Below are 12782 nucleotides of genomic sequence, written 5' to 3' on the forward strand. Positions count from 1 at the left end.
ACTTAAAGGGGAAATGCACATCTCTATCTCTCAAACACACACAGGGTGTGTGTCTCTGTCTGCCCTCCCTCCTTTCCTGCTGCCTTGTAGAGTGTGAGAGTTAACCCTTGAGGGCTCAGCCAATTGCTAGTTCATCATTTAGCAGTAAGGCATTCCCTGGGAAATATCCCACCCTCTGACTTCTCCACCTCAACCAAGCTCCACAATCATCATTGCTGTGTACCAGTATTAAACTGTTTAAAACTTATACTGTGTGTGTGTGTATATATATATAAATATAAAATATAGTCTTTTGTCTGGTGAAAAAAATTTCCCTGGAACCCTAACCCCCTCATTTACATTAAGTCTTATGGGGAAATTGGATTCGTTTAACATTGTTTCACTTAAAGTTGCATTTTTCAGCAACATAACTACAACGTTAAGTGTGGAGTTCCTATATAGCATAGAACAAAGCACAGTACATTAAAACTTAGGTCTTGGGCATGGCTACACTTGCAGATGTAGAGCGCTTTGAGTTAAACCAGCCTTCGTAGAGGGCAGTAGGGAAAGTGCTACAATCTATCCACACTGACAGCTTCAAGCACACTGGCATGGCCACATTTGTGGCACTTGCAGCGGCATTGGGAGTAGTGCATTGTGGGCAGCTATCCCAGCATGTAAGTGACTGCAACGTGCTTTTCAAATGGGGGGTGGGGTGGAGTGTGACAGGGAGTGTGTTGTGTGTATGTGGAGGGAGAGAGAGTGGGTTTTGGGGGGCCTGAGAGCATGTCAGCATGCTGTCTTCGAAGTTCTGACAGGAACAGACCCCCCCCCACAGCATTCCACAGTAATGGTTGCTTTGTCTCGGAGCAGATAAGCAGCCGGCTGTCAGAAACGGAGCTTTCAAAGGGCATATTCGCATTCCTGCAGCGATTCAAAAATAATGACAAGAGTGGCCACTTGACTCAAGAGGATTATGGGACATTTCCGGAGGCTGATCAGGGCGCAGTAAAGCTACATCTCGTTCACACTGGCGCTGCGACGCTCCAGCGGGGGCGCAGCAAACGTTATTCCACTCGCCGAGGTGGAGTACCCGCAGCACTGTAGCCGCGGAGTCAGAGCGCTCCACGTGCCTTGCCAGTGTGGACGGGTAGTGAGCTAGTGCGCCCGGGGTTCCTTTATTGCACTGTAACTCGCAAGTGCAGCCAAGCCCCTTGTCTATCTGGGAAAGTTGCACCAGTATAACCTAAGGTGTGAATTTAACCCAATCTAGTTAAACTGATGCAAACCCCCATGTAGACACTCTTATTCTGGTATAAAACTGGTTTATTTCACATTAGTTTAAATGGATTAGGAACAGCTTTAAATTAAACTGAAATAAGCCAGTTAACTGAAATAAGAGTCCTCACGGGAATTTAAACTGGTTTGAAAAGAGATGTTAGTTAAACCAGAGCAACTTTCCTGTGTAGACATGGCCTTAGCCGAGTCTCTTACCTTTCCTGTTGCTACCTTATTTAGGGTTACCTGTTGCCCTCTTCTTTATTTTACTGATGCTCAGCTACAACATTTCCCCCGACATCAACCCCATTTCAGGTAAGCACAACAAAAGGGCTCTTGCTTTGCTGACAAGATCTCAGCATGGTCCCAACACCCCAGAGCACTAGAACTGTCAGTTGGGATTGGACTCCATGTCCTAAGAAGCACTTGGATACCACCACAATGTGTGTGCTAGAAATGCATAGACATCACTTTGTGTCTTAAATGGACTGAGGCATCTGCCTGTGGCAGGACAACATTCTGACAAGTCAATGACACAGAGATTCTGAAGTGAAGATTTTATACAAGGAATGTCATGGATGGTTTCTCTTTGTGCATTAACATGGTAGTGAAGCTACATGCATGGAAGCCACATAGGGCATGGCCTTCAAACCAACAACAAATATTAATTGTATTGTCCATCACCGATTCAAAAATAAACAACTCAAAGTGCAGAGCTATGCTGTAAAATGTCTTTTCTAAGACAGGACTGTTACCCACTCCTATCCCCCACTCCCTTCCGGGTGACTATCAGCTTATGACAGCCTTTGATTACAAAATACAAGTTCGTCTCTGGAAGTTTAACCAGCAGGGAAGGTTTCCTCCCACACATTCCATTTCAGCTTCCGCGTGAAGTCTAGGAATAGATGCCTGGGGCAGTCACTTTGCAAACAGGTTCCTTTGGGGGTGAGAGCAAGAACTATTAGTTAAAAGGCCAAAGCCAGCACACTTGTTCAGAAGGTCTAGTCTTTTATAGCAGCTAATTTAATAATATAGTCCTAAAAGAGGGTGTCAATCATTGAGCTACCCAGCAGGTAGGACTAAATCAGTTTCAGAGTATCGTGTCAAACTCCAGCCACTACAATTGGAGACAAGTCCCCTCCATGGGAGCATCCCTTGTCTACATAAGCCAAAAGTTCAGTTCATGATGGACTCTTTATTTCTTGTCATGAGAGCCAAAATCCACAGAAAGGGAGCATATCAGTTGAGCGCAGTGGTTTGCTCATTGCTGATAAATTCAGTGGTTCAATGCAGACCTTTATGGAAGGGTAAAGTCCAGTGAGTGCCACTTGATAGGAGCTGAGAAGAGATTCCTGTTTTCCAGCTGGATCTGTAGGTTTGGTTGGTTGGTTGTTGTTTTTATAAGAAAGATCACAGTCAAATCTGTGCCGTTTCTATGCAGCCATCTGAAAGACCATTGGTGGCACCATGGATTTGGAGACCCTTTAAAACTTTAGTAAGCCTAGCAAACACTAGACTGCAGGTCATGCAATCTTCCAGAAAACTGGCACTTGCCTCGTTCTGGTCACAAGCCTCTTAGTGTCTGACAAACCTCATAAAGCAGTTAAAGTCCTCCTGAAAGAAATCCAAGCGCATGGGAATGTGGTCAAGAAGAGCGAGGCCCTGCTACCTTGTGATCTTGTGCTGACATGGAAATGGCTTCTACCACAGATACCCTAGCATTTTCCACATCAGTTGTTTTCCTTTCAACAACTCTAGCTTGGTGTCTGCCACGGTGCTAGGTTCCCCTCCACTCGCCTGCACCGCAGTCCCGTGACCTGCCAGACCAGCACCTGTGACCACAAGTCAAACAGATTTTGCAAACCCTTTAGTGCCAGCAGGCGGAGCCTCCAGAGGCAGGGACCCTCCCGTTATCAGCTGCAATTCACGCATCTACGTTTGGGGAGCCTTGGACCCTCTTGGCAGCAAACTTGACACTAGGACCATGTGATGAGCAAAATGCTCCAAGAGAAGAATTAGAAGGCACTGCAGTGGCTACGAATTCAACCCAATACAGCAGGGTCCAGCTGCGTCTCTTATTTGAACTAGAAATATTCAAAACTTCACTAGCCACCGGTATCCTTAACATCCTAAATTATATAGATATAGATGTTTAAACTGGAATAAAATACACTGGATTTTGGGTTGCTCATTTACATGAGCTCCCCTCTTCCCCAATCAGTTTACAATTAAAACCTGAAGGTCCAGTTTACTCACTTGAGCTCATGTCCCAGCATTCCAAGATGGGTAGAACATGAGAGCAGACCAGAGATCAGAAACATGCACTCTAGCTGCTAAAGGTGAAAGGGAGACCAACTATTTTTTTCTAACCCTGAGAACCTAAGGAATCGTGAAGGACCCAGACAGGAAGCTGGGGTTAAAGATCACCGGGTTTCTTATTGCAGTTAAAACAGACTCGCACTGGATGATCCCATCCACGGGAAGGGACCGCTCGGCGCTCGTTTGAACATTCATCACAGAATCCCTGGCCACAGGCTCGACAGTGGTGTTTAGAGAGCTTGATGTTGAACTCCTTCTGGCAGTTGTGGCAGTGCAGGATTTCATGATCCGGCACCCAGTAAGCAGGTCTAGCAGCATCTTTCACAAGCCCTACAAAGGATGAGAAAGAACCACAGCAATTAGAATGTCTCCTGTTCTTTGCTAAGGCAGAGGAGGGGAAGGACCCAAGGATACCAGCCATGTCTGTGCCTTTTCAAGGAGCTCATTATGGAAACTGTTAAGATCTGCCCACAGAACACTTCATTCTAGCAGGCATCTGCTAGTAGTTCAGGCTATTCCAAATCTTTCATATTGTGCCCCTGTACAATTCAATGGCATTGTTTTAATGGGGACCCTACCACCACTACGCCGCTGTTTAATAAATAATAATAATAATAATTAATAATTAGTTAGAGCTGGTTTGGTAGCCCCAGAGAATAAAATCCAATAGGCACAACATGCACTGGAAGCTTCCCCTCCACATTCAACCCTGACCAAGTCAGGGGCCAGATAGTAGATCAGTCTCCAAGTCTCTCTCAATCCTAGACCTTTGTGCTAAGACTGCCATCCAGGATACCAATTTATAGCACATGATGTGGATGCTTGTTTACTAGTAACCAGACTGAGAACTCCAGTTCATTTCACATCAGGCACCAAATAGTATCAGTGGCTTACTACACTTGGTGACTACTGACCTTGGCTAGATTTGGACCAGTGACCTAAACATGAAAATTCCTGCATTAAATCTTATTCAGTCTGGCATATCAAGTTAAGTAGATCTAATAGATCTCGGGGGGCCATACAGCCCACAATGTCATGGGCTTCTTGTACTTCACATGTGGAAGTAGGGCAGCTATTATTCTTAACCTCTAGTCTTGGCTCCTCAAGAGAACAGGGTGATCAAATCTCTCTGAATGACTGGAATAATCCCACAATCAGAGTATTATGCCAAGAAAGGCAGAGATTCTGGGCTGGGAAAAAAGCACAGCCCCACGTTGCTATTTTTTTTTGCCATTTTTTGCAGAAGGCCATCCAGGGTAAGTGGAGGTGGACACCTCCTCCGGCCATGACTCGTTCAGAGAACATTGGCTTTCTCTGCCTTATCTTCTGTCCATTGTGGTTCAGCTGGGTGGTCAAAACAATCTAACCATCACTCTTTCAGGTATCAGAGTAGCAGCCGTGTTAGTCTGTATCCGCAAAAAGAAAAGGAGGACTTGTGGCACCTCGGAGACTAACCAATTTATTTGAGCATAAGCTTTTGTGAGCTACAGCTCAAGTGAGCTGTAGCTCACAAAAGCTTATGCTCAAATAAATTGGTTAGTCTCCGAGGTGCCACAAGTCCTCCTTTTCTTCTTTCAGGTACGTGTACAATGGTGGTAACACCAACATCTGGCAGCTTCATTCCTGCTTCCATTTTATTAGATAATAAAAGATCTGCCAGCCTGATTAAATTCCAGACAGAGCAATGGAGAGAAGGTCTGATGAGTGGTTAATGCAATTCATCACCCTCTACTGCTGTCTACCTCCTGTGGGGGTTTGGTCAGCAGAACAAACAGCAGTTCAGCTGTGGAACAACATTTAAACCCAGGTACCTGCTGCGGCACCTGGGCTGGTACCCAGTGCACTAACAACCAACACACTGTCATTGTACTAAGTTCAGCATTAGGAACCATCCTCCCAGTTACTGGATGTTTAAATGTCTTGGTCCTGATTTGCAGAAGTGCCGAGCACCCGTAGATCCCAATTATGTCAACTGCAGCTGCTGGCACTCAGAACCGCTAAAAAACCTGATAAAATGTCTCATAGTTTGGCCACGATTTTTTAAGTACAGCCTAGGAAACTCAGTCTGGCAGATCACTGCAATAACCCTACTGGCGTATCAGGAAGAAGTGACACTCAGAACTCAAGGATCTGTGATGCTGCACTGTGGAGAGAATAGAAGTGAGGAGGCGTAAACTGGAAAAAAAAATGCTGAGAAAGTAGAGGAAACATAGGGAGAGAGCTTGGCAGGGCCCACGGCCCAGCAGGAGCAGAAGTCAGAAGGGGGACCCTCGAGCTACATTGGCCCCCTGAGACAAGAAGTGTCAGTGTGCCATGCCAGCTCATTTCAAGCACTGAAGTTTAACAAACAGCTCTGACATACGCAACCAACATGTTCTTAGATAGAAAAACAATTGGAAGCAAAGAGCACCCACCTAGTGGGATGTCTATGGCAGTCACCACAGCTCCAAGAGTGTTCTGCACTGCCTCACCGACCTTCCTGGCGATCAGTGTCCCACCTTCCTCCTCTGTCTGTGACTCGGGCACATCTGCATGATAGAAGAGTTATGGTTCAAAATGCAAGCCATAGTTCCTGCCAAGTCTCAGTTAATTTGTATTATCAGAGAAACTAATGTTAAACCAAGGTAACTTGGTTGGTTAGGTGCAGCACCCATAGCATAGGCCTGGGGCTCTCTGGCATCCCAGTGTAGCCAAACACCAGTCAGCCTTTATTTCACACCCTCCGTGCCTTCCCTGGGGAAATTTGCATGACCTTCACTGTTACGCTTTTCCTCCACCCACGTGGACAAGACACAGTCTACTCAAGACCAGTGCAGAGGGATGCTATCTCCCCACCAGCAGGAGATGTTGCCTTCTGGGATATTGGGATAAAGTCCAATTTAGAAATAATTCCTCCAAGAGATCAGATTTTTCAGTAATTTCTTGTGAATGGTATTTGCAGTAAAAAGGGTCTCTCAGAGTTCATCTGCTTTCCCCACCAGAAGCATTCACAAACATGATTTCAAATCCTGCTCTGAGGTGGTGTGTACCCAAAAGAATGGCACCATCTACACCCATTACAAGGGCATCAGTTGGCAGGTTGGATCAGCCATCTTCCCTATCTGCCCTAGAATGGGGCTTTTGAAAGAAAATCAGTGGTAAGATTTCAGACACAACATATGGTTAATGCTGACAGGAAGGTGGAGAATTTCTCTCCATTCCCAGAACGAGCACAGTCAGGTCAGCATTACCTAACCGGATGCCCCTGCTGTCATGGCAGTTGTCACACACTCTCACTGGCGCCGGTCCCCAGCCCCGCTCAGGGACGGGGCGGGTCTTGGAAGAGCAGCTATCGCAGAAGCCCTCCCCGCAGGCCCGGCAGTGATGTTTCGTATCGTTATCTTTAAAGGACGTGCCACACTTGTTGCAATTCTGAACAAGACAAACCAGAAAGAAAAACTATCAGTTTGATTTTCCTAATTATCTCCAATTAGAAAAGCGTCCGAGAGCTGGATCACGAGACGGCAGGGACCGTGGCACCTATGAAAGTGACTGGATCCTGCATGAGTGGGGAAAGTATTGTAAGTCTCACAGTTAACTGATCTGTACTTGCACTGCAGAGACTTTTTGATGTCTTTCTCTGAAGTGTTTTGGGCATAGACTCCACTTGGGGTGGTGCCAGCATTGTCCTTCTGGCTCAATGACTTCATACCCAAAGAAGGGACCCGTGGGAAGACAAGCATGCTGTGGCTAGGCCAGCAGCATTACCGTGAACCCTGTGGTTACAGCCATGAATTGTTACAGCTATGCTTTCTTGGGTGCCTACAGCACTGGGCAGTTGACCTGTGAACACTTGAAGGTTTTGGAAAACAAAGATAAGATGGTCATTTCCAGTTTAGTCATCTGCCCAATTCCTTTTATATGCTTTCTCAAAGGAGTTGGAAGTCTCTCTCTAATTGAATTGTAAGGGCCAAGTATTCATATCCAGCTTCATATTTTGTACAAATTGGTTGCATTTGCAAAAGTGGGAACGCAAAAATGGGAGGCCAGGACTTCAACTTTGATTCTTTATACTCAAGAGCAAGTATGTGGGAGCCAGCATTTTTATCAGCAGCGTTGATGATGGGAATGGGTCAAACTTGAAGAAGCAGAAAGGGTCAGTGGAATAATAAGGGGACAAATTGCACATCCAGGGAAGAAGGCATCTGACATGATCTTTCTCAGGCCAAGCCAAGAACGTGAATAGCAAGGGTCCCTGCCATTGGCTCTGAAGAGCTGCCGGAGGTGGGTGAGCTGCAGTTTGCAATCCACAGTAGACGAGGCACCTGAAATCTATCAGATTTTTTTTAACTGGTTACTTTGTCATTTTATTTTTTGGAGAAGGTGTGGAGGAAGGGTTATGTTCAGCTCAGCAAAGGGAGCAGTTTCCCTCAACAGCATGAAAGCACGGCAGCTGCTACATACCAGGATTTGAGAGTTGGGTCTCCAGTAGGCAGGGGCAATCTGGTCCGTCAGCCAAGAGGTCACAGCTTTTGTGGGTCCCAGGCTGAGCTCAGACACAGACTGTGCCATGAAATTCATCCCATCCAACAGGCGCTGAGCTGCATTGTTGTTGTCTTTCAGAAATCCATCTGTCTATAACACAATGGGGATTTACATGAAAATGGAAAAACAGAGAAGGAAACGTTTACTTCTCCTGAGCAGATGCTTCTTGGAGCAAATGCCCGTCCACTGCTGCTGTTAAAATGGAGAACACCACCTGGAAGAATCACACTCCCATCTTTTTTAGAGAGAGGGGATGTTTTAATGGTTTAAACATTCACACTAGGAGTCCAAATGTTGATAAAGTCAACCCACTTCTTTATCCTTCCAAGGTAGGCTGAGCACTGTTCAATTTACTGTGTGCAAGACTTTCAGTGGGACCTTAAAAAACAAGGTCCTGTCCTGTCTCCTGTCTCATGTGGATATTGAATATCCCATGGCACTTTCTGTAAGAGTAAGAGGTTTGCTCATATGTCCCTTATTCCCACGGTTGTTCAGCATGCTGTGCGGCAGGTGGCTGTATTTCAGTGGGGATGTGTGTAAGGAGCATTTTGGGATGAAAGCCCACTATAAAAATGTAGAAATCATTTACTTATTAATCAGAGATGGGAAAGACCTGTTAGGTTTTCTGACTCATCTCTTGGGGACCACTGCAATATCGTGATCTGTCCAATCCAATTTTTAATGTCCACTTGGGCAAAACTTGGTTGCCTCTTGCTCTGAGGATGCCCATCCTCGAAGAGGCTCCATACTTCAAGCAGCAGGGGCAGCTGCCATAGCGAGAGTCAGTCCATTTTTTCTGCCATTATGCAAAAAAAAGAAAGAAAGAAAGAAAGAAAGAAAGAAAGAAAGAAAGAAAGAAAGAAAGAAAGAAAGAAAGAAAGAAAGAAAGAAACCACCCACATCTCCAAAGCACCCCAACAAGACTTACTCCTGGCCAGACGTGCTCAATTTCTGTCCTCACCACTGTGTCCACAGGATCTTGGTTCCCAAACCAGTACTGCCGACTGCGGTACACCACTCCACAGTTGGGGCACTCAATCACATACCTGCAGTGAGGAACAAGGAGAACTGGTTACCTAGCAAGGGGCTGAAGGCCCAAAGGAGCTGGCAAAGGAAAGGAAAGGGAGAGCAGAAAGTACTCACCCTGACCAGGCATATTTGGCAAGGCCCATCCAAGGGGAATCAGTGGAAGCAGATGTTTTTGGCACCACATTGACCTCCTTCCCACGCTCGTAACAGGCCTGGAACAGGAGTGTTTGATTAGAATCACATGTTTTGGTACCCCAGACACTGAGTCCCATGTGACTGTTTGGTCACGAGTGGGTTTAAAGGCCTTACCTGGTGTGTGTTTGTGGAGATGGTTTGCTAAAGGGGCCACATGATGGACCCCATCATTGATAACGGAATTTTTGTGCATTATGACCCAAATGATGTCATTTGTCTAATCAACAATAAAAATATGGCTGTGGGTGAAGTAACCCCCAGGCTCCTCCACGTGACCTTTGAGTTACATACACTCCCCCCAAAAAAATCAACATTAGGGGTGGAGGGAAGGAAATAAGGAGAGCAATTCAGAGGCTTATCCATTCACTGTACGGAGACTGAAGAGCAACATCTAATGCTTAACCTGTCCTGGGAAATGGCAGCAGTGCAGCCCTCGGCGATTCAGCCAGCAAAACACGCAAGCAGTGCAACTGGGCTGCCGGCAAACAGAACAATTACCAAAGAACTGTTAAAGATCGACAGGAATCTTGTTGCCACGAGTCTTCAACAGAAAAGAGGAGCAAGACCACAGGCACATGTGAGTAACACTTCTCCCTCTCCAGGTACTGGACCCCGTCCCTAGGGTTCTGCTTACCTTGCAGGTATAGACTCTGTTATCGTACTGGTGGGAGTATCTGCATCGGCTCTTGGCTTCATGAGGAACTCCTTCTTTCGCATGGTTCATGCTGTTCTTACAGCCACACCTGGAGTTCAGAAGCAAACAGTGAGCAGGCTAGAGAGTCACTGATACAGGACAGATCTCGGTATAAGGTCAGCTAAGTTGCCAGAACTAAAACTAGGTTTTATTCAATATCTTATGTTTGTATAGCCATTGAAATGCAGCCACCATGGAGTGGAGTAAGCAGTGGTTTCACAGCAACGTTATATAGCAATTTAGTACAGGAAGTAAACACTGTATCCAACAGAAGCTGCAGAGGGAATCTAGATGGAACTAACCAAGTTCGGAATTTGGCCAAGACATGAGAACTAACATCCCACCTCTCACAAAGAAGAGCTAGAGAATCTTTAATGACCACAAAAGACAGGGAACCTAGTTTTACATCTTATTTGATAGACAGAACTTCCAGCAGCACAATCTTCCATAGCACCATGTTGATACAGCTCAGTACAGACTCAGAGGGATGACTGCAACCTACTGAATTACCAGCACCACTTCCCACACCACCTGGGCTTTCCTTAGACAGGACTTGCACTCAAGTTCTGAGGCATCTGACTGGTTAGTATGCAAAATCTCATCAGCCCCAGTGGGTGTGGCTTCTAGTCACAGGCCATAGGTCACAGTCCAAGACTGGGTGGATGTGTGTTTTGGTGATGTTTATGTCATGAATATGACAGAAAGTCTCACAGGGCAATTATTTCTGACTTCAAGGGATTCTTGTAGACCACTCATTTCACAGTCTGCCCTTTGAGGGACTTGCCAGTTCTGAGACAACATGTTTATGAACACTACGGAAGCGATGTGGGCAAAAAGAGATTACACTGATACTTAACTTGCGATATTGCGGATTCCACAATATTAGGTTTCGACGGCAATTTTGATACGGGAGCCCCGGGTGGCCGCTCTCAGCCCCAAGGGCCGACAATGGAAAATCACGGAAAAAGTAATAATGGGCTTTATTACTGCAAATAATATGGTCCATTATTACTTTTCCTCAATTTTCCATGGCTTGTCCGCAATTCAGCCACAGTTTTTTGACCCTCGTCCCGCAATTCAAGTAGGGTATTGCTGATAAATGGAAAGGAGACCCTATTGCCTAGCTGGGACACAGAGACAGCACCCCCCACAGCACACACCTTGAACTGCTTTTCAGGGAGTTCAAATGGGTTCTGGTGTCAGGGGAAACATACAACTTCTGTATTCAGACTAAGGAGTTATCACACTGATGTCACCACCTATGATGATGATGCTTCTCCAGAGTACTTGTGACCTCACTATGACAGTGCATTCTGATGCTGCAGATCTTGACAGTACGGTCTCCCAGAGGGATGAGGGTGTATTTCTTGCCTACTTACCCACAGCTGAGGCATATAGTAGAACAGGTGAAATACTCATCCGGAAAGAAGGAGCTGTGAGCCATCTGGTCATCGGGGATCTCACCGCTGAACCGGTCGCTCAATGCCTGTCAGACCAAGTGAGAGAAATTGCTGAGGAATTCAGAGCAACAAGGACATTGATTCACCAGGCCAGTGACAGCCTTCTGGAAAGGTACACATCTTCATGGACATCCTGGTAGGCTTCTCATGGACACTCCATGGGTTCCTCTCTGGGAGAGGGCCAACTAGGCTGTGTAGCTAACAAATCATGGTTCACTGACCAGGAAACCATACGGGTATGAGCTACAAAGGAAAACTATAATCCCCCCTGCCTTCCCTCTAATACAGACCAAACAAGATCAACAATCTTGCACTTGTCAGGGAGATGGAATGGATGATCTCAAGGGTTTTTTCCATCTCTAACTTCTATGATAGGGCAGAAGGGGTTGGAGGAAGAAGATTGCACAGAGTAAATAGCTGGATAAAAAGGGTTTTGGATTCCACACCAAAGGAAACAACATTTGGTCCTACATACTCAACACACCATGCAAGGTTTGAGCTAGGTGACTTACATTAACTAGCATTAATTAAGGACATTGGGAACCTTTTAGTGATGGTGAAATAGTGAAAGTTTCCCTCCTGGGGCTTTGTCAAAGTGCCTCAATCCTATTCTGCAGGGACCACATATGAGATGAAAAGGGAGCTCGCTCTCCATGGTCCATTCAGTCCTTGGCTTTTGAGCTCAGACTGCAAACAAGCATGATAATTAGGGTCAGTTGTGATGGTAGCTTCTGTGATGGAGACGTCTCCACTGGGACCTGGGGCTTGTCTACACTGGCAATTTACAGCACTGCAACTTTCTCGCTCAGAGTGTGAAAAAACACCCCCCTGAGAGCAGCAAGTTTCAGCGCTGTAAAGCATCAGTGTAGACAGCGCTGGTAGCTAAGTCCCTCATGGAGGTGGTTTTTTTAGAGCACTGGGAAAGCTCTCTTTCCGCAACCACACAAGCCATGTTAAAGTGCTCTAGCATTTTTTAGCGTTTTAGCATTGCCAGTGTAGACCAGCCCCTGGACTGTGACCAAACACATTCCACACAAACCACTAAGTGGCTCTCAAATGTCAGCCTTTTGATTACTGATGTGGGCTGGATGTGAACTGGCAGCACCATAAACCAAATGTGGCATTAGCCCTTAAATACGTGAGAAAAGCAAACCACCACAGCACACATGCTGCAGGAATGGTGAAGAGGTTGATATTCTTCTCTTCAAAAGAAATCACTTTTCTTCTTTTACTAAAAAACCAACAAAGCAAAATAACAGACTCTGCCCACACCCCTTCCCCATTAGATACTCAGAACTATGCAC

At 45.9% G+C, this 12782-nt stretch overlaps 1 protein-coding gene across 3 annotated transcripts in view; it reads right to left on the reverse strand.

Moving 5' to 3' along the window:
* Positions 1–1799: 1799 nt before the first annotated feature.
* The window catches only part of ZFYVE1 (zinc finger FYVE-type containing 1), a 40324-nt gene continuing 29341 nt past the window's right edge, over positions 1800–12782 (reverse strand). For all 3 annotated transcript variants that reach the window (XM_084629904.1, XM_084629902.1, XM_084629903.1), the window contains 8 exons: positions 11398–11504; positions 9959–10067; positions 9244–9341; positions 9029–9146; positions 8020–8190; positions 6807–6987; positions 5991–6104; positions 1800–3906 (listed from right to left, as the gene is read on the reverse strand). In XM_084629904.1, the coding sequence (XP_084486030.1) occupies positions 3674–3906; positions 5991–6104; positions 6807–6987; positions 8020–8190; positions 9029–9146; positions 9244–9341; positions 9959–10067; positions 11398–11504 (1131 nt within the window). In that variant the 3' untranslated portion in view covers positions 1800–3673. The remainder of the gene's footprint in view (positions 3907–5990; positions 6105–6806; positions 6988–8019; positions 8191–9028; positions 9147–9243; positions 9342–9958; positions 10068–11397; positions 11505–12782) is intronic.

The sequence above is a fragment of the Lepidochelys olivacea genome, assembly GCF_965140295.1.
Source record: "Lepidochelys olivacea isolate rLepOli2 genome assembly, chromosome: 6".
Classification (NCBI taxonomy): domain Eukaryota; kingdom Metazoa; phylum Chordata; order Testudines; family Cheloniidae; genus Lepidochelys; species Lepidochelys olivacea.